At 39.4% G+C, this 25,905-nt stretch overlaps 4 protein-coding genes across 8 annotated transcripts in view; 2 read left to right on the top strand and 2 right to left on the bottom strand.

The window, feature by feature from the left end:
* Nucleotides 1–11,974: 11,974 nt before the first annotated feature.
* Nucleotides 11,975–25,905, top strand: part of Cadps (calcium-dependent secretion activator 1) — a 35,352-nt gene continuing 21,421 nt past the window's right edge. The window contains exon 1 of the mRNA XM_073972851.1: nt 11,975–12,959. The gene's annotated coding sequence lies outside the window, so the exon portion shown is untranslated. The remainder of the gene's footprint in view (nt 12,960–25,905) is intronic.
* Nucleotides 13,400–16,022, bottom strand: LOC141396935 (lanC-like protein 3 homolog). Of its 3 annotated transcripts, none has more exons than XM_073972669.1 (2): nt 15,756–16,022; nt 13,400–15,549 (listed from the first exon to the last, which is right to left on the bottom strand). In XM_073972669.1, the coding sequence occupies exon 2, from the start codon at nt 15,512–15,514 to the stop codon at nt 14,252–14,254; it is 1,263 nt and encodes a 420-aa protein (XP_073828770.1). In that variant the 5' UTR covers nt 15,515–15,549; nt 15,756–16,022; the 3' UTR covers nt 13,400–14,251. The 3 variants fall into 3 exon arrangements, with proteins under 3 accessions (XP_073828770.1, XP_073828772.1, XP_073828771.1); XM_073972671.1 differs by having other exon boundaries at nt 13,400–15,537; nt 15,756–15,986; XM_073972670.1 differs by having other exon boundaries at nt 13,400–15,543; nt 15,756–15,908.
* On the top strand, nt 19,286–20,671 carry LOC141396933 (uncharacterized). Its single transcript, XM_073972664.1, has one exon. The coding sequence runs from the start codon at nt 19,428–19,430 to the stop codon at nt 20,565–20,567; it is 1,140 nt and encodes a 379-aa protein (XP_073828765.1). The 5' UTR covers nt 19,286–19,427; the 3' UTR covers nt 20,568–20,671.
* LOC141396934 (growth hormone-inducible transmembrane protein) lies at nt 20,910–23,334 on the bottom strand. Of its 3 annotated transcripts, none has more exons than XM_073972666.1 (7): nt 23,097–23,334; nt 22,741–22,983; nt 22,560–22,671; nt 21,879–22,020; nt 21,466–21,802; nt 21,274–21,406; nt 20,910–21,170 (listed from the first exon to the last, which is right to left on the bottom strand). In XM_073972666.1, the coding sequence occupies exons 2-7, from the start codon at nt 22,964–22,966 to the stop codon at nt 21,083–21,085; spliced, it is 1,038 nt and encodes a 345-aa protein (XP_073828767.1). In that variant the 5' UTR covers nt 22,967–22,983; nt 23,097–23,334; the 3' UTR covers nt 20,910–21,082. The 3 variants fall into 3 exon arrangements, with proteins under 3 accessions (XP_073828767.1, XP_073828769.1, XP_073828768.1); XM_073972668.1 differs by having other exon boundaries at nt 23,101–23,277; XM_073972667.1 differs by having other exon boundaries at nt 22,741–23,001; nt 23,097–23,217.

Below are 25,905 nucleotides of genomic sequence, written 5' to 3'. Positions count from 1 at the left end.
GGCAACCCAGCCAACGGTTGACGGGACGGTAGTGTCGGGAGGGGACGGACCAAAGGTACCCACTCTGGGAGCTGTCACTGACAGTTTGGCTGAACAAAGCCGGAAACTCCTGGAGATACTGGAGCAGACGTTGGCCCTGCGTCTCAGTCAGGGTGGCTATTCTACTGGGGCCGAGGACGGCTCATCGGATGACGAAATGAACACCACAGTCATTCCAGCGACTGTAGTCAACGATGAGTCGGCCTCGACCTCAGTGGAAGCAGCCACCTGTATGAACTCTGGACCAACCGATGCACCAGCTACCCAACCATCGGCCGCAGCCGATGTTGCTGGCTCAAAAGGACTGGCTGCTGTTGAGGAAGGAGCTGCGACCAAAATAACGGCCGGAAAAGCTCCCACCACCTCAGATAGCTCTGCTAGTAAATGGGCCAAAAAGAGGAAGGCGTACCACAGAGCAATGCACTTCCTCAGGAAGTTCATTGACAGGGAACCCTCATCCATAACGCTGAGAGAATGCAAGCTGATCAGGATTAATCTCAAGGTAGTGAAAAAGATCGAAAGATCTCACCCTCACTTACCCAAGGGAAAACCTGATATCAGCAAGCTTTCTCTTATTACGACAAACGAAGAGGTTAGGTCAATGCCTACATCGACTCCCACAGCCCCCAAGGGCCAAACTGGGAGCGATGTTGACATGATCCGTAAACCATCAAATGATTCGCCTCCTTCGACCTCAAAGCTCTCTTCAAAGGGATGTCCCGTCACACAGACAGGGCAAACCTCAAAGAAGAAGGCAGCCAAGCCGAAGGGGACGCATCATAAAAGTTCAAAATCTGGGAAGTCCGACCGAACACCGGTCTCCGCGCCTGGGGGAGCACCTACCAAGCCCAATCCATCTTCACCAAAAATCGCGGTGAAGAGAGACAGGTCAATGGAGGAGCCACTCCCCAGTGCAAAGAGGCCCACTTCAGGTCAACAACCCATTATTCATACCTCCCCAGCCGGTTGCCCTAAGACTGGGAACAGGAAAGATGCCGCAGCCAGTTCAGCCTCACAAGCTAACTTGGGCCACAAGGAATCTTCCAGTTCCCATCTCAAGACCAACAGCAGGGGAAAAAGAACAAGCAGACCGATGGTGCCGGATGAGTTGCGAGCAGCGGTCATCGATAAATCTGACCCTGATTGGATAATCAGAGAGGATCGATGGCTACTTATCGAAACTCGTCTGCGTGACATCGTGTTCGCAGGAGAAGGGGAACCTCCTAAACACACCCAATTTGGCAGTGCCGCTCCATATAGAGGCGTTAGGGTCATCTGTTGTGAAAATAGGGAATCTCTGGATTTCCTCACTTCCACGATAGAGGGTCTTGGCGAACTCTGGGAGGGATGTCAATTGGCAGTCGTTGGGGTCAACGAGGTCCCTTTCAGAAGAGTGTTGTCAGCTTGGGTGCCACCTCCACCTGTGGATCCCGCGCGCATACTGAACATACTCGGCAGACAAAACCCCAATCTCCGGACCAGCACATGGAATCTGGTCAGCCACAATCCGGAAAATGGAGGTGTTGCCATCAGGGTGTCAATAGACACTCAGGGGCAAGAGTACTTAAGGACTCGTGAGGGCAAACTACACTTTGGTCTAGGATGGATCAGATTCCGCCTAGGACGAAAGTAGTGGAGGAACGGAGGCAGCAGCCGCTTCGCATAATGCAGATTAATCTGCATCACTGCAAAGCGGCTGCTGCTGAACTTCTTCTAGCCCTCAAGAAGTCTGAAGTTGACATCGTCTTAATCCAGGAGCCTTACCCAGCAAAAAAAATGGAAGTGGTGTAAGTTGGAGTGAGGATTTCATTACATGCATGCATGCGCTTCCAGTGGACTAATGAAAAAGGCAATCCTTTTCCTCACATTTGGATTACATCCAACAAGCACTTTTATGTATAAACGATAAAAAATTCAATTTTCATTCAACAAATGAAATTAAAGTAATACGGCGTTTATATTATAGTTTTTTGCAGGGTTAACCTTCTTTATGAGGATTTGTTTGAAGTATATACAATGGAAATGACATTTGAAACCCAGACCCACTGGGTTAACCTTGTTATATATAAACGGCCTATAAGAATAAAATTAAAATGTCTTATTAATGGCCTGTTCCCGTACTTTACAAAGTGGTAAAAGTCGTAAACGATTTTCATACAAATTTTGTATACGGGAACGCAAAACTCGTAAAAGTGGTAAAAATTGTAAAAATGGAGTGCTTCCTAGCTGCGTGCTGCGGAAGCAAAATGGAGTGCTTCCTAACTGCGTGCTGCGGAAGCAAAATGGAGTGATTCCTTTCTGCGCGCTCCCTTGTAAAATTCACTGAGGAATTCATAGAAAAAGAAGCACTTCGTGACACTTGCACCAGTGATTTAACTGCTTCCGTGGATGCAAACTTTTTGCTGGGTACTTATACAAGAATAAGGTTGCTGGATTAAACGATAGCAACTACACCACCTTCGCCACATCCAACGGGGACAAGATAAGAACCTGTGTAGTTGCTAAGAAGAGTCTTAAACTAATATTCCTCTCTAATTTCAGCGGAGGTGATATTACGGCTGTAAGGATGGAATGCAGCTCCCATGGAGCCATCATATTCTCGTCCATTTACATGCCATTCGAGAGCCCTGACCCACCGGGTAATGACGTGGAGAAGCTTGTCAAAGAGATGGGTAGCACTTGCCTCATCATCCTAGGATGTGATGCCAATGCTCACCATTTCCACTGGGGCAGCAGAGACACAAATGCCAGAGGTGAGTCCGTATTCGATTTTATCTTAAAATATAATCTCAGAATATGCAACAGGGGAAATGAATACACTTTTCAAAATAGAATCAGGGGGGAGGTTATAGACATAACCCTCACTAATAAAGACGAATCTATTATCAGTGACTGGAGGGTATCGGAAGAATGCTCCTTTTCGGATCATCGGAAGATATTCTTCCAAGTCTCTGTTAATGGCATTCGACAGCCACCATTTAGAAATCCACGGAAAACCGACTGGAACAAATTCAATGAACTAGTAAGCTCCAAGCTGGGAGTGTCACGATACCCCCAAACAGCCACAGAGGTTAATAGTGCAGTGTATCACGTGACAGAGGTTTTGGTGGACAGCTATGAGACCGCCTGCCCACTCACTTACCCAGGCAGAAGATGTCAACCGGTCTGGTGGTCGAAAGATCTGGCTAATCTCAGGAAGATTAGCAGAAGGCTCTACAATAAAGCCAACAAAACGAATTTGTCCACAGATTGGGAGAACTACAAGGTATCTTTCAATAAGTACAACAGCGAAATAAAGAAGGCTAAACGCAGATCTTGGGTCTGCTTTAGCGAGTCTATAGAGGGAGTAAAGGATGTAGCCAGGTTTCGTAGAGTACTGTCGAAGGACCCTAAATCCATCGGCAGTATCAAGCGGGATGATGGCACATGGACTAACTCCGGTCTAGAAACTCTGGATCTCCTGGCCAAAACCCACTTTCCCAACTGCATGGATGCACCAGATCGCTCAGCCGATCCACCAATGTGTAACCAAGCCACAGGGGAAGTGAGTGTCATCGAGGAGATCATAAGTCACACAAAGATAGCTTGGGCGATAAACACTTTTAAGCCCTTTAAATCACCTGGTCCAGATAGTATCTTCCCTGCTATGCTACAAAACGCATTGGAGGTGTTGATACCACACCTGGATCATATTTATAGGGCCTGTCTACGTCTATCGTTCACACCGGTTCTGTGGAGGGAGGTCACGGGGACATACATCCCCAAAGCGGGGAAGTCAAGTCACACGCTTCCCAAAGACTACAGACCAATCAGCCTATCTTCCTTTCTATTGAAAACGTTAGAAAGACTGCTTGACCTAGGAATAAGGTCCAAACTTGGAAATAGTGTTATTAGTCCTGCCCAACACGCCTACATCAAAGGCAGATCGGTGGAGACTGCACTTAATGAAGTCGTTGGTTTAATCGAGAGGAATATGATGGGCTCAAACTATACGTTAGCAGCGTTTCTAGATATAGAAGGCGCCTTTAATAACGTCAAACTCGAATCCATCCACAATTCACTCTTGAACTTAGGTGTTTCCACTGCGCTGATCAATTGGATCGATGGAATGCTTAGCGGCAGGATAATCAATTCAAATATCGGTGAGACCTCCATTCGGAAGTCTGTCACCAGGGGCACACCACAAGGAGGTGTATTATCATCTCTATCCCATTTGCAGGTCATTGATCTTATCCTGCAGTGTCCCGTGATAACTCCAATCATTAGTTTTAGATCGGGTTTTCTCATAGAGAGTAGGGAAGTGGTCTTCCTTTTGGAGAGGTTGGGCCAGATTGCCTTTGATACCTTGCAGCCAGGTTCGTTATTCCAGATCTGACCAGCCTTCTCCCTGTATGTTTGTTCTAGGAGCCGCATGAAGTGACACAGGGGTGGCCTGATTGAGTTATCGATTTCAATGTCGTTTGACTCAGATCCGCGACGTGCCAGTTCATCCGCCTTTTCATTTCCCTCGATGTCGCAATGCCCCGGGACCCAGCACAAGGTAACGATTGATCGTAGGGCCTCCAAAGCTTTCCTGCAGTGCAAGACCGCAGCAGATTTGATTGAATGGGATTTAAGTGATTTTAGGGCCGCTTGGCTATCCACATAGATAGTCACCGGTCCGGCTATATCCCCTTCCATGTTTTTAATCAATTCTGCTGCTTTCGTGACCGCAAAGATTTCGGCTTGGAAGACGCTACAATTTTCGCTTAGCTTGTACGAGATCCGTAAGTTGAGGGTATCGCTGTAGACGCCCGCTCCTGTTTCCTTTTCCATCTTGGATCCGTTGGTATAAATCTCTATACCGGGTAGAGGTAGGGAGTTGTGGGTCCAGGCTTCTCTGCCAGGTATCCGAACTTCAATGTCGTAGAAGTGTAATTGTGGTGATATATAGTCACTGATTACCTCCAAGCCCACCGATAGTCCAGATTGTCGTAAGATAGCAGCATGGCCGTAGTCGAAGTTACGCCATGAATTTAACTCCTTGAGTCGGAGAGTACTCTTTGCTGCCAACTCCTGTACCACGAGATTCATCGGATGAAGATCCAGTAATACATTGAGAGCAGCCTGTGGAGTGCTTTTCATGGCACCGGTAATTAGGAGAGATGCCGCTCTTTGAACGACATTAATCTTACGGAGAAGGGATGTCTTACTCAAAGCATTCCACCATACCAATGAACCATAAGTTAGAATGGGGCGAACTATGGCCGTAAAAATCCAGTGTATGACCTGTGGTCTCAAACCCCAACTCTTACCAATAGAGTTCTTGCAAGAATAAAGGGCTATAAGTCCTCTCTTGGCACGTTCCTCGACATTCCTTTTCCACGTTAGTTGGTGGTCCAGGATAATGCCAAGGTACTTGGCCTCTAGGGAGAGCTTTAGGGCCACTCCATCCAGCGTTGGTAGGGTGAATGGTTTGACTTTTCTCTTGTTCGTAAATAGAACCAGCTCTGTCTTAGATGGGTTCACCCCAAGTCCATTTGTGGGCCCATCTTGATAATTTGTCCAGAGCTCCTTGCATGAGTTCCGATAGCGTTTGTGAGAACTTCCCGGTGATCATTATGACCACGTCATCAGCATAAGCTACAGTCTTTATACGTAGTTGGTCAAATTCCTTAAGTATTTCGTTAATCACCAGGCTCCTGGTGATTAACGAAATACTTAAGGAATTTGACCAACTACGTATAAAGACTGTAGCTTATGCTGATGACGTGGTCATAATGATCACCGGGAAGTTCTCACAAACGCTATCGGAACTCATGCAAGGAGCTCTGGACAAATTATCAAGATGGGCCCACAAATGGACTTGGGGTGAACCCATCTAAGACAGAGCTGGTTCTATTTACGAACAAGAGAAAAGTCAAACCATTCACCCTACCAACGCTGGATGGAGTGGCCCTAAAGCTCTCCCTAGAGGCCAAGTACCTTGGCATTATCCTGGACCACCAACTAACGTGGAAAAGGAATGTCGAGGAACGTGCCAAGAGAGGACTTATAGCCCTTTATTCTTGCAAGAACTCTATTGGTAAGAGTTGGGGTTTGAGACCACAGGTCATACACTGGATTTTTACGGCCATAGTTCGCCCCATTCTAACTTATGGTTCATTGGTATGGTGGAATGCTTTGAGTAAGACATCCCTTCTCCGTAAGATTAATGTCGTTCAAAGAGCGGCATCTCTCCTAATTACCGGTGCCATGAAAAGCACTCCACAGGCTGCTCTCAATGTATTACTGGATCTTCATCCGATGAATCTCGTGGTACAGGAGTTGGCAGCAAAGAGTACTCTCCGACTCAAGGAGTTAAATTCATGGCGTAACTTCGACTACGGCCATGCTGCTATCTTACGACAATCTGGACTATCGGTGGGCTTGGAGGTAATCAGTGACTATATATCACCACAATTACACTTCTACGACATTGAAGTTCGGATACCTGGCAGAGAAGCCTGGACCCACAACTCCCTACCTCTACCCGGTATAGAGATTTATACCAACGGATCCAAGATGGAAAAGGAAACAGGAGCGGGCGTCTACAGCGATACCCTCAACTTACGGATCTCGTACAAGCTAAGCGAAAATTGTAGCGTCTTCCAAGCCGAAATCTTTGCGGTCACGAAAGCAGCAGAATTGATTAAAAACATGGAAGGGGATATAGCCGGACCGGTGACTATCTATGTGGATAGCCAAGCGGCCCTAAAATCACTTAAATCCCATTCAATCAAATCTGCTGCGGTCTTGCACTGCAGGAAAGCTTTGGAGGCCCTACGATCAATCGTTACCTTGTGCTGGGTCCCGGGGCATTGCGACATCGAGGGAAATGAAAAGGCGGATGAACTGGCACGTCGCGGATCTGAGTCAAACGACATTGAAATCGATAACTCAATCAGGCCACCCCTGTGTCACTTCATGCGGCTCCTAGAACAAACATACAGGGAGAAGGCTGGTCAGATCTGGAATAACGAACCTGGCTGCAAGGTATCAAAGGCAATCTGGCCCAACCTCTCCAAAAGGAAGACCACTTCCCTACTCTCTATGAGAAAACCCGATCTAAAACTAATGATTGGAGTTATCACGGGACACTGCAGGATAAGATCAATGACCTGCAAATGGGATAGAGATGACCCCACGGACTACTGCAGATTATGCGAAGACGAAGAAGAAACAGAGACGATTGAGCACTTATTATGCCGTTGTCCAATGCTCAGGACCAGGAGAGTTCAAACAATGGGTGAACATACATTATCATCTCTGACAACATTCTGCCAAGCCGAGCCGACAACACTGCATCTTCTCGCCAAGGGTCTGAAGTGGCTTCAACACGAACAAACTACAGCATCTTAATACGGCTAACCTCCTTACTCGCTCTCTCTCTCTCTCCTTACAAATAATCTCTCAATCCGTAGCACTTACTTAATCATTCTCAACTATCCTCTAACTTACTTAATTATTCCTTTTTCCTATTTCTAAACTCGATATGCTATTATTTCTTTTCTTTTCTCCTACCCTTACTATAGGATGAACACAATGGACCATAAGGTCTCCGAGTGGAGTGGCTGTCCAACACGACAGCTGCGCGTCCTTTAACCTAACCTAACCTAACCTAACCCTGGATTTCATGAATTTGTTTCAATGAAACCATCTAGTGTGACCAAGGACTTTTCGGATTAAAAAACTTTAATATGTGTTTACACCAGTGGCTGGACGCCTACGTCACACAGGCAAGTTTTGGGTTTTCGACAATCAATACATGTACTCAACTGTCCTGTCAGGTGTAAACCCAGTTTTAACCTAGAGCTGGCAAAAAATCGATGGCACTATCGATTAAATCGATTATTTTTTTTTTTAATTCAATATCGAAAGATAGTTTTGTCTATCGATCATGGAACAATTACCCAGGTAGTGGTACGTAAAATTTTGAATATGTTATGTCAAAATTTCTTTATGTTGTTGCGGAAATTACAATAAAATATTTTTTTTTTTATAAAGGCATTTGACATTTCATATTTGAACAGCTGGTGTGATACCACTACCTTGGTAATTGTGCCATGCTATCGATATTATTGGATTAAAAATTCTTAAAAATCTATGGAAATAAATAGAAATTTTGCGGCTTTCCGGTTTTGTAATGGGTACTTTACACGATATGTTTTTTACATATGAGTTGTCACTTCTCCTATACAAAATGTGTATGCGAAGTGACAACTCATATGTAAAAAACATATCGTGTAAAGTACCCATAAATGTGAGAAAGTTAGTTCGTAGCTACACTTGCAATTTGTTCGTAAAAGTAAATTGTATTTGTTAATGAACAGCATTTTGTAAAAGTTTGTAAAAATTGTTGAGTTATCGGACACACTTCTATTAACAACAGTTTTGTTCATTTATTGATTTCAAAACCCCCAAACTTGCCTGTGTGACGTAGGCGTCCAGACAATTGCAAAAACAATTGTAAAATTATGAATGAAAATCATCGATTTCTTTTGTTTTCCGTTCATATGTTTTGTTTTTGTACATATTCTTTTGTTTTTAGCACATTTGAATTATCATCTCACTTCTTTTTCAATATTTGTTAACCCGACTGTCTGTGAGAAAATGATGGACAACTGGAAGAAGCCGACAAATGTATGCGTTAGTAAATCAGAGTTGTATTTGAAGACAAACTGTCTGGTGTAAAAGCCTAGTAAGCGAAAGTCGACTTGCGTGTCCCTAGTGGAAAATACAACTCTGTAACAAACTCTAAAGCCCCACTCTGAAACATATTCTAAAGCCACACGCTGAAACTTTCATACGAAACTTTCCCATTATTTTGGGGTTCATAGATCGAGAACCATACAAAAGTAATTTTATGAAATTACTGTAATGGGGACCTCGACCTAAGAACGCCAAAATAATGGTAAAGTTTCGTATGAAAGTTTCAGCGTGTAACATAAGAGTTTTATACGGAACTTTCCCATTATTTTGGCGTTCTTACGTCGAGTTTCCCAATGCAGTAAGTCCCGGTCCACACTAGAGTGAATTTCATTAAAAAATTTCATGAAATTAGGTGTTCTTAGCTTGAATTCCCCACTACAGCAATTTCAGCTTTGGTCCTTTACAAGATCTATTTAACAGGTCACGTAAGTAGCACCAATACAACTCTGTTTTAGCCAAAAATTCTTCAATGTGTCAAAATGTTTGTTTACATTTTCATACAATTTATTCACAATAACAAAAAAATTGACAGATTGAAACCAATCAGCTGGTCGTTTTACGCCACCTTATTATTTCATCATGGTCCTTTACTTTTTTATTGGTAAAAGTGGTAAAAGAGAAAAGTGTCAACATTTTTCAAAATTGCTCTCTCATGAACATTTCTACCAGAAAAGTAAAGGAACGGAAAAATGGTAGATCTGTAGTGGGATTCTGTAACTCATTTTTGCTGTTATCGATAATTGTCGGTAAAATTAAAATGCTTATAATTTCGATAATTAACGAAAATTTTCGGTAAGTTAACGATGAAAAAAAAGTAGTCGCTAGCCTCTACCGACACAAACAGCGATGCCAACTTTTCTTTATGTTTTTAGTCATAATTTTACGATTTAATTTTACCGATTTTTGTCGGTAACAGCAAAAATTAGTTACAGAATCCCACTACTGGTAGCAATGGCAAAAAGAAACATAAAAATCAATTTTCGTCTTTTATTTCATAGTTTTTAATTTGGTTTTGTCAGCGTTCGACTTTTTCTTCTGTTCTTCGTCCATTTTTTTCTTCATTGTGAAATAATCGCAAAAAAAAGTCGAAAAATCAGTTCTACCATTTTTTTACCTGCAGGCATTTTGCTGGTAGCCTGTGGTCATGGCGGAATAAGAAGGTGTTACATCGATAACAATAATCGGGCCATTTACCACACCAAACGTCAAAATAACGCATTACTGTGAATTGCTTGTTTACCTTTTGTATGTAATTTTATTCACAATAATACATTTTGACAACTAATGTGATAATCAGATGTTTTTGCCGTTGTACCTTTATTATTGTGCCATGCCTGTGGCAGAAGAGAAAGGCATATGTGCTCTCTCTCCTCTATCACTCTCTTAAAAATTGCTGCCAGATTTACCACTTTTTGGGGTTAAGGAGCGCTTTGCAAGTTAAAAATGGTAACCTCAGGTAAGTAAAGGAACACAGCTTTCATGATTTCCTCTTCTATGGAACTCGATCTATAGACGCATAATTTCATGTCAAAATTTCAATGAAATTACTCTAGTGTGGCCCGGGACTAATTTCATAAAATCACTTTACTCTTGTGCCAGACACTGAAAATAACACATGAAAATATTTTAGCTCTTAGGAGAGAGCGGAGGTGAAGGAGCTCCCTTTCTCCCTTCTTACCCATAACTCTTATGTTACACGCTAAAACTTTCATATGAAACTTTCCCATTATTTTGGCGTTCTTAGGTCGAGTTCCCCATTACAGTAATTTCATAAAATTACTTTTGTATCGAACTCGATCTATCAACGCCAAAATAATGGGAAAGTTTCGTATGAAAGTTTTAGCGTGTAACATAAGAGTTAGCTCAAAACATTTTCATGAAAATTTTCATAGTCTGGCACAAGACTTAGTATCTCTAAAGATACACGGTGAAACTTTCATACGAAACTTTCCCATTATTTTGGTTTTCTTAAGGGTTGTTTACACCATCTATAAATGTCGTATGAGATGTCAAATTTTTTACCTGCGAATGTTGTACACATAGTTTGAAAAATTTACATATGAGTTGCCAAATCATTTTGATAGATGAAAATTTTCATAGTGGTTACACTATGTGTACAACATTCGCAGGTAGAAAATTTGGCATCTCATATGACATTGATAGATGGTGTAAACAACCCTTTAGGGAGCGCTCTATTTGATACGGCATTCTCGTATGTAAACATAAATTTATCAGCTGTTTTCTGGCATTCCCAAAAAAAATTGAAAAACAAAATCTTTTAAAAAAGAAAATGGAAAGTTATGTATATTTAAATATATATAAAAGTAAATAAAGGGTGTTTATAATGTTATTTTCAGATCGATTGGTCGAAAGGGGCAGTGTTGGAAATTATTGCTTTGTGGCAAAACATGAATGCCTCTATAACCCCAAAAACCTATTCTACCACATCAAACATGCTAGATATTCATTTTCCTTCAACTAAAATTAAAAATTTGCGCAAATTTTTAACTCAACAATAAATGTGAACAATGACAAAAACAGCTGTTTTATATTTATAGGTTATGTCATACGAAAATAACACTTGTAGGTATGAACGCACAAATTGAAAGTTGTATGGATGACGTCAATTTTGACAAACATAGAGAATGTCGAATGGGTGAAAGAAATGACAGCTCATATGACATTGATAGATGGTGTAAACAGCCCTTCATATTCCCATTATTTTGGTGTTCTTGGTGTGCCAATGCAGTAATTTCATAAAATCACTTTAGTATGTGTTATGCCAGACTACGAAAATTTTCATTAGAAAATTCTTTGTTATTCTCTTTTAAATTTTCATTGACGTCCACACATATATATGAAATCATATGAAAATATTGATATTTTCATTGCTTTGCATTGGTTTGAGAGTTACGAATTTAAAAACAAAGAATAATTTCAGATTACAGAACCTTGGGTACAGAGTTTCACCCCCTTCACACTTCTTACCTTTAAACTCATCTTTATGTTAATGAAATTTTTCATAGTCTGACATAAGACTATAGAATTCGATCTATAAACGCCATATGAAAGTTTCGTATGAAAGTTTCATCGTGTAGCTTTGAGAATCGTCGAATTCTTTGAATTCTGTAACTGAAAGTGACTTTGTGTTAAATTAAATAATATGGGAGTAATAAAAAATACGACCTCGCCAACGCTTTAAAGTCTGTGATGTGCGAATTTGGACATGGATAGTCTTTATCGAAAAAGCAACAGAAGGAGCAGACCAAAAATATAAGTATTGACGGCGACGATAATTTTAAAGTCAAAATTTAAAACAGAAATAATCCATTTGCAAACATGCCGGCCTTGCACACAAAACAAGTGTTATGAAAAACTTAAACTTCCCTATAAGTGAATATTCCAAGATATTGGGAGCAGAATGTTTAAGTCGTCCGCGCAAGCCAAAGCTATTTGCGACAATATCAGAAGTAGGAACAAGGTTGGCCGGCAGCACGGTTGACAAAGAAATCTAGCTGACCTCTTATAAAGCAATATACAGGTCTGTGGTAAGCAATGCGACGCCAGTGTGGTATGCAAATGTTAGCGCTGCGCAGTGGAAGAATATTCAAACCTGCCAGAATGCCGCGTTGAGGACTTTAATAGATGACAACACAAGATGTCAATGCAGTATCTGCTTGGGTGAGCATCCCTACCACGATCTATACCCATGCACGTCCGGAGAAATCTTCATGATCTGATAGAGGGTCCAAGGCTTCAATAGCATTCATGTTGATGCAGTTGCGCAAGACAGTTGGAAGGAACAGTGTGAATTCCATACTAGGAGACTTTTTGAATTTGGACACAGAAAAACCAAAACCAGTTAAGTGAAAGGAGTAATTTCGATGCAGTTTCCATCCCTAAAGAGGCAATATTCATTCCGCCACAAAAAAAAAAAAAAAATAAATAAATAAATAAATAAAAAATACTCAACATTACCATTGCGTACGACGACAGTGTGGTCAGATCGTTCCAACTACATACATTCTACGCCCGTCAATAATAACATAAATAACATACAACAGGGTAGTTGGACTGCCTGATAGAATCAGTCCTCTGTGACATTTCAGTAGAAGCGGGAATATGTCAGGCCATACGAAACCCCGAAGATTCAAGCAAGGAGTGGGGAAGAACTCTCACAGACACTAGAGGTGAGTCGATACACAATTTTATTTAAATTATAATTATTCGACATAAGACGAGTTTCAAAACGATTAAATTTTAAAAACGAGAGGACAAATCCTATTACCTTGCTCGCCTGTCCACTATGTAATCTTTCTTGTAGTTATATCAACTCAAATATTTTTATTCATGCCTAAATTTAATTATCCAATGTGTTTAAACTCAAAAATTCTGCGAAGTGCATCAGTTGAATGGGTTTAGCCGGCCAATTAAAGGACTCTATTATATGTTTGGTTTATGGGGTTTATGGATGGGAGTTTTAGATTTTATGGTCCATTATCTCAGGTTGTACGGTCCTCTTGAAGAAATCAATAATACCACTGAGCGTGGGATTCCACTAGTGTCTTTTCTAAAAATCATTAGCATTGAATAATAATTACTCTCATTTTGAAATAAAACACCACTTGAATTGTGTATATATGCATGTATTTTGGATTATTTATTGTTTAAATTTTGAGAAAAAATATTGCAATTTCATTAAGTTTGAATTCGATTTTACATTTTGTATTCATATACACTAAATTTTAATATGTAGTTTTGTATGTATGTTTATTTCAAAAAATACAGAAGAAAACATACTAAATATGTACGTAAGTATGTAAATATATTTAAAGCACAATATTGATGATGTCTTTGCAATATGGACAAAGAAACATTTCTTTTTTATCAATCTTTCCTTAGCTATGTTATTATGGATTGCTTGATTGGCTGGAGGAAAAACTTGGGATTTGGTTTGAGCTTTTTTTTGGTTTTGGGATATTGGGAATTCATTCACTACCAATTTGCATTTCATTGTCGAATAAATACTACTTACTATTTTTTGGGAATATAATAGTTATAAATATTTTGTTATTCTTGTTGTTTTTTGTTTAATTGAAACATACATAAGATTATATAAGTCTTAAGACACATACCTTGCCACTTGAGTGAAGAAAAAGTTATCAATAATTCTACACTAAACCATGGCTTCCAAAAAGTATTCTTATTGGCCAAAGAAATTTGAGAAATATTTTATTTTGTTTTTGAATTTTCTACTTGAAAAAACAAACTGCTTAAGTAATTTCCCTGATATGCGTGATGTGGTGATGATGATAGAGAGGTTATTTTTTAAGTGTAAAGTTGTAAACAAGACAACAAAATATATTTTTGAAGTACTCTTCTTTGCATTTTGAGGTCTGCTGTCCGACAGATTTGCATCAAATTTTGATTGTGTTCCTGACGACGTTTTTCCACAAATTTCATTCCAATTTTGCTCCTCTTTTCAATGGAAAACATCCATAAAGGGAAAATGGGCTTGATCTGGCTCGAGTAAATCTATTAAGTAACACACCGTTCCAGCCACACCTTCATACAGACTATGTGGGCGATCGGGGGTGCGAGCCCTTAGCTTAAATTCAGCATTGCTAAGCAACTCCATAAACTTAATGGCCCGATAAAAGTATTTTGGATCATTTGTCAAGCGGTAAAGTAACAAAAACACATAACCATTGCCGGCAACACCATGGCAAATGCCAGGACCTTTGCGTAGAAATCCTTTCTTCCACACCAAATCGGCTGCCTTTTTCAAAGATTGCAGATATTTTTCTTCCTTGAAAATCAAATAGGCTTTGGCAAATAGATACACAGCGCCCGGCGCCCCGTGACACCAGTGAACCAATCTCTTCTCGCGGCCACTGCGTAAATCTTCTAAGGCCACTGGGAAATTACCTTCTTCATCTTGCAACATTAAATAAAAGTCAATGGACTTTTTGATATCCCTTAGCTCCGCCGAAGGAGCCGATATGGGATCACTGTTAAACCAAGGACTATCCAATAACATGTGCAATATGGAGCATAGACCATGAGCAGCTCCCAAATACTCTGTACCATGATATTGGTACATAAGCGGTAATGGAGCATTTGTCTGTTTGGCATATTCCCGTCCGCTGGCTATAACCATTTGACATATCGATATAACATCATCATCGGTTATTTTCTTTTCCGGCAAAACATCATTTAACCAATAGCAGCCTGACAAATAGCCAGCCCGGCCCACCAACACCTCATCACAACCATATTTGGTGTGTAAATGTTCCTTGCTGGGTGCAATACCAGCCTTAAAATTTGTCAAATCATCCGACAAGTCTTGTACCAACTTTAAATCCTGGGATATAACTGCCGACACCGCATATATTCCGGCATTGCCACACAAAAAGGAATAACGTTCTTCCCTGCGCTTCTTATATCTATCTGCATTTGCCTTGGCATTACGTATAAAGGCATGGGCATGCTCCAATGAGGCTGGATACAAATCATGACACTGATTCGACCGTGACATTTTCCAAAACATATAGGCTATGCCAGCATTGCCCACATACAAATCACCACGATTATCCTCATCATCACAGCCGGGACGACAATGTTCCAGTATAGCATCCACATAAGTACATATTAAATTCTTAACATGCTCCTCATCCAAGTTAAGAGGCGTTGTTTGTTTGTTAACATAGTCGGGAAAAGGATTTTCCAAATAACGTTTTTCCATATTGCTGCTATTGTGTTTATCACCTGATTCTGATTCTGCAAGCAAAAAAGCAAAAGGATACAGGATTTAATAGCTTATTTGACATTGACATCGTTCGTTGTGTGTCGCGTTCTACTGTGTATATGTGTTGTCGTCCTGTCTAGTCCTTTTGCCTTTTTAAGAGTGGTAGGTCATTAAAAAATGTTCAGGGTGCGGTCTATTTTTATTTCTATATTAATAAAATAGATTAATTTTTTCTTACCCGTTCTATTCGTATAAAAGCCTCTTGTGATGGGGATAAACAATTTTCTCGAGACTTTCTGCAACTAAAATAAACTTTAATAAGTAAATTTTGAGTTAAAACTTCTCGCTCGCTTCGTAGTATCCTGCAACGTAAAAATAAATGCCAAATGCCGGGGTCTGTGATGAGTATTAGCAGTACTTTGGTACCTTTTGTTGTGTTTTTTGTAACCTGTCATGGTTGTTGCGCAATGCTGGGCATTCATTCATAGCAAAAATCAGATGTTTTTTATAGGGATGTCGTTCGGCGAAAAAACTGGGAAGTTGGGATTAAATGGGATAACTGAACGATAAAGGGTTGTAAGTTAAATGACATTAAGCTCGGAGTATTCAATAGTTTTTGGTTTCCTGGTTGAAATTGAAGGCTCTTTTTGTTCACAAAACTGTTAATAGAATAGGTTTATCCTTTTACGTACTGAACTTTACTGAACATTGTTTCTTCAGTAATGTTTAGCAACATTTCAATTATACAATTGTCAAAACTTTACTGAAGAAAAAATGTTCAGTAAAGTTCAGTACGTAAAAAGACAAACCAATTGTTTACATTAGAGCTTTTTGCTGACTTAAGTCATGTTTATATTATAGCTTTTTGCTGGGTTAACCTTCTTTATGAAGATTTATTTGAAATATAAGCAATGGAGTTGACATTTGAAACCCAATGGGTTTGTTAAATCCGGTTATATATAAACGTGCTATTATATCTTGTTCATATTACACTGTGCAAGATTTTCAAGGTAATTGTGTGCAAACAACTTCTAATGCGGTTTTTATGAAAGTACTGACCCATTAGACCAAAACTCAAAGTTCTACTACTTTAGAACTACAATATTGCTGAAGACCGCAAGCCCGGATCAATGGAAAAAATTGCCGTTTTAGCCCGATATAGGTGAGGCCTTAAAATCCAAACCCGATCTAAAAATACGAAACCCAACTAGGGGTTTTGTAATCTCAATATGTACTTTCAGAAAATGTCCACTAGAAGTTGTTTGCACTTTCAGTGATGCACAGTGTTATATATTTTATGGGGACAAGGGGATAACAATTATTTAGGTAATAATTGCTATCTCCTTTAGTGCGATTCTTTGAATTACCGACAAAAATCATTAATATGCTTATAATTTCGGTAATTAACGATATATTTCGGTTAGATAGCGATTTACCGATTTTTGACGGTAACTCAAAAATGTGTTGGAGAATCGCACAGATTACACATTAAAGTGACAGACAGTTTTCAATAGGTGTGTTCGTTTACTCAATAATTTGTACAAATTTGTACAAGTCCAGTAACTTCTTGTAAACGACTAAGGTCTTTTGCATTGTACTGTAGAGTAAACGAACAACATCCAGTAACAATTTGTACGAATTTTGAGTAAACAAACACACACAATATAGCCAGCAAATAATTTGGAAGTTGTGATCTCATTGCATGTTTCGATGCAGTCCACATAGAATAGAGAAAAATGCACACCGTTTGATATATTTTATTTGCAGTTGTTTAGAGATCCCTCCCTAAAAGCAATATTGTTCCAATAACAAAAAATCTTTTACCAGAAATGGCCCAAAACTTCACTCAAACATTTTTTGTGTAATCGGCTGAAAGTTTGCAAATATTTTAGCGGCAATTAAACAATCGGGAGACATGTGTGTGTGGGGTTTGCTGGGCAGCTAATACCTCATTTGCCCTTAACCGCATTTAATAAACCCACAGTGTTTCAATTGTCAAATAAATTCTCATAAAGAAGGTAAACCCGGCAAAAAGCTCTAATGCAAACTCCGTTTAAACAAGTAGGCGGTTATACGTGTGACCTTCGAAATCTTCTTGAAATATTTACCGGAAGCATGCCTCTTTGTCCTAATTATAACAATGTATATTTTTTCTATGGGTAGTTGATACTTCCGAGATCTAGGCCTTTAAAGTTCCAAAAGATCGTTACAAAATGCCGTGAAACTCTTAGATCCCCGTCAAGAGATCGGTTATTAGGACAATTTTATAATTTATAAGAAAATTTAGTTCGCGTAGCCGACTTTTGCATCTGTCCATAGGAGAAAGCCTTAAATACCGGGACGAAAGCCGGCTATTCGGGAAATATAACTATTTATAAGAAACATTTGGGGTTTAGTAGGGCTTAGGGCGCCACTGCGATTTCTTTGATATATTTTTCAAATAGAGGTTATTGTCCTGGACACGAAAGTAGAAGAAACTGTAGGTCGCGTGTAATCCTGACTTGTTCCAACAAAGGCTGGGGGTCGTGCGGTCCCAATCCACATACAGGGCATATGTTGGGTACCGTGCTAACAATTCGGCCCCAATATGAATTGAGGCGGATTCATCATGCGGATCCTAATTGGGCTAAAACCACTCATGTTTGCCTTGGCAGCTGTCGTTCTTCTGCTGCGATGGACGGGTGTGGTCTCCGAGTATGGCAATCACACTACTTCCTGCGTAACTACATTAGTGTAAATGCTATTCAAGCCTGGTCGAAAGGTTCGTTATCTAGAGGTGCTCGTTTGTACATTTGGACCTCTCTCTGTCTCTAGATCATGAAATCTCCCTGGGAAGCATGTTCATTAAATCGTAACAGGAATGATCACGGCGGTAACACACAATCAGGTAGTCCATCGACAACCTATTGTTCGTCTCCTCCCGTTGCAGTCCTTAGGCCGGCATTCTGGCAGGTTTAAATATTCTTGCCCTGTGTAGCGGTAGCATTTGCATACCACATCGGCGCCGCATAGCTTACTAAGGGGTAGTTTACACTATATGTAAATGTCATATGACATGAAATTTTCCATCGTTATATATTCGCTAATATGTGTAATATTGGAGATTTTCCTTACGCCATTTACTCTGTGCGTCCACACCAGCAAAAATGTAAAAAAAACTACGTCTCCACATTGCCTCCGTGGGTAAATATGGAATGTTTTTATTTCGTGTCATATGACATTGATAGATAGTGTAAACTACCTCTTAAGACCGGCCTATTGCTTTATAAAAGTCAACTAGGTTTCTTTGTACACATCAAGTACCCAAGTGCTGCCGGCCACCGACTTGAGAACCTTATCCGTGCTTCTGATATTGTCGCAAATAGCTGTGGCATGCTGTAGAACGTTACACCCAATATCATTGGGTAGTTAGTGATCCAATGTGTTCAGGGGGATCCTCATTTCAGCCGCCCAGGTGCTGAACAGGGTGATAGTAGATTTAACGTCGGATATTTTCGTATTCCTCAGATGAAAGAACTGCGGTAGGTCAGCTATGTAGATATTTAACATATGACACGTGTTATCGACGATAGGACCCGACGCCAAGATCGTACAATCATCCGCATTCATTACGATCTCTATGCCGTCAGAATTGAAATACATACATGTATTTTGTTTTCGTATTTTAAAACGCACACGCAACACGCAGAGTTATAGGTTGTGGCCTACATTTGTTTCGATTATTTCATCCAGTCGTCAAATCTGGCAGCGCTGTCGGCTGACTAGTACGAATGACAAGTCGCCGTCAAAGTGTAAATTGTTGGGCTTTGTGTTTGTTTACTTTTTGCAAATTTCAATTTCATACGATTCATACAAATACAAAGAAAACAAAGCAAAGTTATTCGAGTTCAGTTCAAAAATAAATACAAAAATGCCATCCATATACGCTGGTCTACATTTACCAAATAAGCCGGATGAATTTCTCACCCTGGACGACGTAGATCTTGACAAAAATGTACTGCACCTGAAACAACAAATCGCCGAAAAATGTAAATTCCAAGCTGAAAAACTTGAAGTCATCTATGACGGCTTAGCATTGACAGATGAGGAGAAACTAAGTGAGACCCTGAAGCCTGTGGGAGACAACACAATACACACGGTTCATTGTTTCCAAAAGACAAAGAAATATACTCCCTATGTACCATCAGAGAAATTGAAAGATGCTGTCGATACTGCCCAATCATTGTTCTATACTATAGGCAATATACAAATTAATGTAAGCTGCAGGGTGAATATCTTGCAAAAGATATTACAAGAATATCCTGAATTTCGTAGAAATTCGGCTGCATTGGCTTTGATAAGAGATTCGGTATTGTTTAACACATTGCATCAACCGGAAGTGATTAAGAAAATTGCCGAACATTATCCCATTATCATAGAAGCTGCACCATTTATTGTCAGTACAGTGCGTAAGGAATTGGCCAGGAATGGTTCGTCTTCAAAGTTCTCCGAGCCGGCAACAGATTCGACAAATTCTTCAGAAGAAGAAAATTCCGTTGGTAGCAACGAGCGCGGCAGCCGTGATGATGAGGGTGGCAGTAGTGGGGGACGCAGTCAATCTGAAAATGCCAGAATACGTATGATAAGTCGTCAACAATTACAGGCTGCCTTGGCACAAATCGATGTTGGTTCGGCAAATTCTCTATCGAATATTGCCCAGAGAAATAGTGAAACCTCTGTGGCAGCATCTGCATCAGAAACCACATCCACTCCTTTGTCAAGTTTAGCAAGTGGAGAGCGTATTTCGGCTGATGTTTTACGCAATGAATTGCAAAGAGCATTGGACACATTAGTCCAACCAATGGACACTACAGAACAGCAAGCTGTCAATACTTCCGTTACAGATGATGGTGATATCCCTGCGGCCTTGAGAACACATCCATATGCTGAGCAATTGAGGACAATGCAACAGATGGGCTTCTTGAATCATGAAGAAAACTTGAATTTCTTAAATTTAGCCAATGGAAATATTGAACAGGCTGTAAATTTGCTAATGGCTGCAATGATGTAAACACGAAGCTGCTTATATGACTGATATCTTTTTTATATGCAAATTTAATTTACATAAAAATAAATACATTTTGGATAAACAATAACTAAGCTATAAGAAATAAACAACCGATGAGGTGTTATAACAATTGGAGGGGTTACTTAAGGATAACATGGAGGGAGCATGATTTAAGTATAACATGTAGGGAGCATGGCTTGTATATAACATGGAGGGAGCATGGCTTGAGTGTAACATAGAGGGACTTCGGCTTATGTATAGGGGGATATAGTGGGGGATTCGGGGATTTGCAGCAAAATTTCAATCAAAGTTGTCTTTTTTAACACTTCATAATGATGAAAGAAATTTTTAAGTTGTTTTAATAGTTTATTCTCAGGTTAATATATTAATAATAGTAACTACAGCTATAATTTGTATCCTTCAGCTTTTTCTATTAAGCCTCAGATAAATCACTCAGTGCATTAAGACATTCTTCAATCTTTTAAAAAGTTAAAATACTCCGTTCGAAAAGAATAAATTTATTTGCGGCGATTACCACCACCTCCACCCAAGATCATGGCAATGCGAATAAAGATATTCAAGACATCCATGTAAATAGAAAGGCTCCTGAAAGGGCGGCAAAGTATTAGTTTTTTCAATACGCTATTCCTGCAGCTCTGCAGTCATTCAAGCACTGCAGGATTTCTGCAAAACATGTCTCAATACTTACGCATTAATAGGATCAAACGGTTGCATTGCATATTGGGGATATGCCTCAGCCTTGCGTACAATCCGCTGGGTGTCATAAAGTAGGAAGCCACTGAACAAAATCAAACCACCATAGAGGGACAAAGAGGCCAAACCTTAAATAGAAAGAAAATTACTATTATTGTGTTTTAACTAGAAAAGTATTTCTATTTACCCGCTCCCAAAGCTGTGGTGGGAGGCAACCAAATACCAGCCAAGGATGATGCCATTACCAAACCAAGACCAATGGCCAAAGGACCACCCATATACAAGAATTTATCACTTGGAGCACAAACAGCCACGGTGGATAGACCACCAACAACACCACCCGTATAAATGGCGGCACGTGTTAGTAAAGGACCACCGAGGAAGCATAATGGAGCAATAACTCCACCCAAAACAGCACAATGCAATAGCCATGAGAATTGTTTGGGGCCCAAACCCTCTTTATATTGTATCGATTGTGTCATTGCACCCGTACCAATAACTAAAGCAAAGGTTGCCAAGGTAGACTAAAAAAATTATTTTGAAATGGACAACATGAAACAGAGGAAACAAGGAACATGTTCATATTATTCTTTAACTTACCAACCAACCACCACGTGTTGCTAAATCTAGAAGACGTGGTGAACGGAAAACTGCTGCAGCTGAGAGAGCGGTAAGTACACAAGATGCTCCGAAGTAACCGTATGTGGTGTGCAAACGATCTCTAACGTATTGGGGCCAGAGGCTGTAATAAAAAAGGTTTGAAATGTAACAATTTGTAGAGATTTTCAACCTGATTATGAATGTAAACTCCGCCCGAGTTTTGCCTCTCTGCCATTCAACTTATAGGAAAGAGTGAGAAAACTCACGGGGAATGTTTGGGCCGAATACTTGAATGTTTCCCCTTCTTGTAGCCTACAAAGACGACAGTCATCTCGCTATAAAGACTCCTGTCTACAAAGATTTCCTTCTACAAACCAGCATTTCTGTTCGTCTACAAAGACTCCCTTCTATTCGTTTATAGAAATTAACTGTCATCGTCGTCTCTAAAAACTCTCTTCTGGTCGTCTATTAAATGTTCCTTCTGGTCGTCTATAAAAAGTCCCCTCTGGTCGTCTATAAAGACTTCCTTCTGCTCGTCTATTAAATTTCCCTTCTGGGCGTTTATTGGGTCTCTCTCTTGATCGTATTTCAAGTCGCCTTTTCAGTTCCCCTTTCGATTGCCTAAGGTTTCTTTTTGCCAACATTCGTAGCTTGCTATCACCATAATCAATCCATACTTACACCATATTATTTTGAATGCTAGCTTCATTGCTTAAGCCCAAGCCATAGTAACACAATGCACCTAAACCAACACCGGCGGCACCAGCAGCAGCTCCTTTACCCAATGAATAGGCTATAAACAAAATAACAAAAGATTAGCAATTATCTACTTGCAAACCCGCCCAAATCGAACTGCACTTACCTTTAGCCGATGGAGGAGCCATTAAACGTTCCTTTATAGTTGGTTCACGACGTACTTCACCACGTACGATGTGATTTTCACGTGGACTACGGGCATAATTACGCACAAGAACATTGTTATTGTTGGGTTTAATCAATCGTGGTGCCAACAGGACTTGTTTGGCTGATGATGAAATGTTGGTCACAACCAAACGACCCGCCGGCAATGATGATGCAAGTCGCAACATATTGTGAAATTCAATTTCTGCAAAAATTAATGTATCTTTTATGTTTGTTTTTAATATAGAATATTAAAAATCCTTTTAAGAGCTGTGTAGTAGTTTCAGAATGTCCATAATATAATTGTTTTTCACTTACATACTTCTGTTGAATTTATTTTGCTTTTGTTCGCAGTTCTTTCACACTAGAAATTTCGCAAATATCTGTTCTGTACGACGAAGTATTCAATTTACCGATTCACTGTGAGAGCCATAGAACTAGGTCAGTCAAAGTCATTCATTTAATCCTTCGTTGGACACCTGGAGCTAAATCATGATACAATAAGAAGGTAGCATGGTATAAGTAAACCATGGAATAGAGCTGGCAAAAAATCGATGGCACTATCGATAATATCGATTATTATTTAAAAATTCAATATCGATAGATAGTTTTTCCTATCGATATTATCGGAATAAAAACCCCTAACCTGAAATCCATTGAAATAAATAGAAATGTCGCTGCTTTTCGGTTATGTGTGTAAGAAAGTACGTCCGTAGTCACACGTACACATTTTCCGTTAAAATAAAATGTATTTTTTACATCTTATATATATATAAAAATGGTGTAAAAAATGTATAGTAATTCATAAAATGAGAACGGCTAGGCCGATTTCTGTAAAATTGTTTGTCAGTTATTCGTATTTTCGAGGAGAAGGTCTTTACGGAAGAAAATTTTGGAAAATCTCTCTGGAAAAGTCGGAAAATTGGAAAAAACGAAAATTGAGTTTTTGTATGAAATTTTATTCCTTAATAGCGAGACGAAGTTCGCCGGGTCCGCTAGTTTTTTATAAAATAAAAGCAGTTGTTTATTCTCCTTAACATTTCTGTGAACTATTTTTGCATAATTTCAAGAAAATCATTGATATTTCCGCCATTTTCATCTCCAAATTAATGACGATGACAACTTAACGATAATATCGATAGCAATCGATATTTTAAAACATTATATCGAAAATATCTAATGTTGGGAATATCGATGGTTTGCCAGCTCTACCATGGAAGGTAGCATTATCAGCCCAGCTGATTGTAACATAATGTGTCAATTGCATTGAATTTATGTCAAATTTTGACATCTTATGTTACCGGCAGTTGCTGCTACCTTCTTATTGTATCATGAGCTAGATTCTTGTTCTATGAAAATTTGAAATGAAAAATATTTCCTTTATATTTTTTTCATTTGACATTTGTTTCCTTTATAAAAGTTTTCATTTCACATTTTCATAGAAACAGAATTGACTGGATTCTTGTTCTATAAAAATTTGAAATGAAAAATATTTTCCTTGTAATTTTTTTCATTTGACATTTATTTCCTTTACAAAATTGTTCACTTCACATTTTCATAGAAACAGAGGGAAGAACTAAAGGCCTACGTACATAAGTTGCCTTACCGGGTTGCCTTGCTTGCTTCTGATAAAAGAATAAAAAAGAAAATGGCAACCCAGAACGAAATTTGCTCGGCCTCCTTTATTCTTTTATTTTTATTATGTCAAAAATGAAGCAGGAAAGCAAGCCAACCAGGCAAAGCAGCTTATGTACGCAGGCCTTAAGAAGTAAGTAAGTAATTAAGAATAGTTAAGTAAGTGCTATAGATTGAAAGGCAATTGAGAAATTATTTTAGAGAGGAGAGCGAGTGAGGAGGTTTTGCCATATTAAGGCCAGTTCAGGCAATGTGCGCTTGCTGAGAGCAAGTGAGCGAAAACTTCAATGTAAAATGCATTGAAATGTATGCTCACTTGCTCTCAGCAAGCGCACATTGCCTGACCTGGCCTTAATATGGCAAAACCTCCTCACTCGCTCTCCTCTCTAAAATAATTTCTCAATTGTGGAGAAGGGACTTAATGCATTCCACCATATCAATGAACCATAAGTCAGAAGAGGGCGAACTATGGTCGTAAAAATCCAGTGGATGACCTGTGGTTTTAATCCCCAACTCTTACCAATAGAGTTCTTGCATTAATAAAGGGCTATAAGGCCTCTCTTGGCACGTTCTTCGACATTCCTTTTCCACGTTAGTTGATGGTCCAGGATAATGCCAAGGTACTTGGCCTCTAGATAGAGCTTTAGGGCCACTCCATCCACCGTTGGTAGGGTGAATGGTTTGACTTTTCTCTTGTTCGTAAATAGAACCAGCTCTGTCTTATATGTGTTCACTCCAAGTCCATTGTTGTGTGCCCATCTTGATAAATTGACTAGAGCTCCTTGCATTATGACCACGTCATAATATGCTACTGCTTTTATTCGTAGTTGGTCAAATTCCTTAAGTATTTCGTTAAAATGAGTGGCCACACCATCAAGCAACTTTTTTTTGAGCAAAGCTGTCAGTCAAATCTGATCGTGTGTACCCGATTTAAGTCTAGCCAGATCCATATAATTATAATATATATTCGGGCCGATGTTTGGGTTCTCTGTGTAAACCTTAGTAATGTACACAGTCTTACATAAGTTTACGTACGCCCCATAAATCTCGGGTTTTAGAAAAAGTAATGATATTTATGAAATTCCAAGTTTTATTTCGTCTCACTTATAAACAATATTTTATACAACAAAAGTATGTTCCATAATATAAATAACGGTAAATTTTACAATAACCAAAAAATTATAGTTACAAAAGTTTACGCACGCCCAAAAGAAATTTGAGTATTTTCGTAAACTTTCTGGAATTAGCAGCAATATTGTTACGAATGTAACTGATAGGTTTAAGTTAGTTTAGTTTTTTAAAAATTTGAATTGTAACGTAAAGTTTTTATTACGCAGTTACTTTATTTAAGCAACAACAACTACCATGTAGAACTCTCTTCATTATTCTAGATGTTACTTTACCTTTCATTAATGTGCTTTTATTTTGTTTTGCCATAATCATGTAATTATTGTTTAGTTTGTTACTTCTTTGCACTTGTTTGTTGTCGTTA

This window comes from Musca autumnalis, unplaced genomic scaffold (assembly GCF_047663935.1).
Source record: "Musca autumnalis isolate F117 unplaced genomic scaffold, ASM4766393v1 scaffold_3, whole genome shotgun sequence".
NCBI classification, from domain to species: domain Eukaryota; kingdom Metazoa; phylum Arthropoda; class Insecta; order Diptera; family Muscidae; genus Musca; species Musca autumnalis.
The sequence above is the reverse complement of the archived record's forward strand: the minus strand, read 5'-3'. Positions and strand labels throughout refer to the sequence as shown.

Coding starts and splice junctions, on each gene's coding strand:
- LOC141396934 (XM_073972666.1), bottom strand. CDS start 22,966: ATGTTGCGACTTGCATCATCATTGCCGGCGGGTCGTTTGGTTGTGACC. Junction 21,407..21,465: donor CACCACAGCTTTGGGAGCGG/GTAAATAGAAAT, acceptor TTTCTATTTAAG/GTTTGGCCTCTTTGTCCCTC. Junction 21,171..21,273: donor CCGTTTGATCCTATTAATGC/GTAAGTATTGAG, acceptor CCGCCCTTTCAG/GAGCCTTTCTATTTACATGG.
- LOC141396933 (XM_073972664.1), top strand. CDS start 19,428: ATGCCATCCATATACGCTGGTCTACATTTACCAAATAAGCCGGATGAA.
- LOC141396935 (XM_073972669.1), bottom strand. CDS start 15,514: ATGGAAAAACGTTATTTGGAAAATCCTTTTCCCGACTATGTTAACAAA.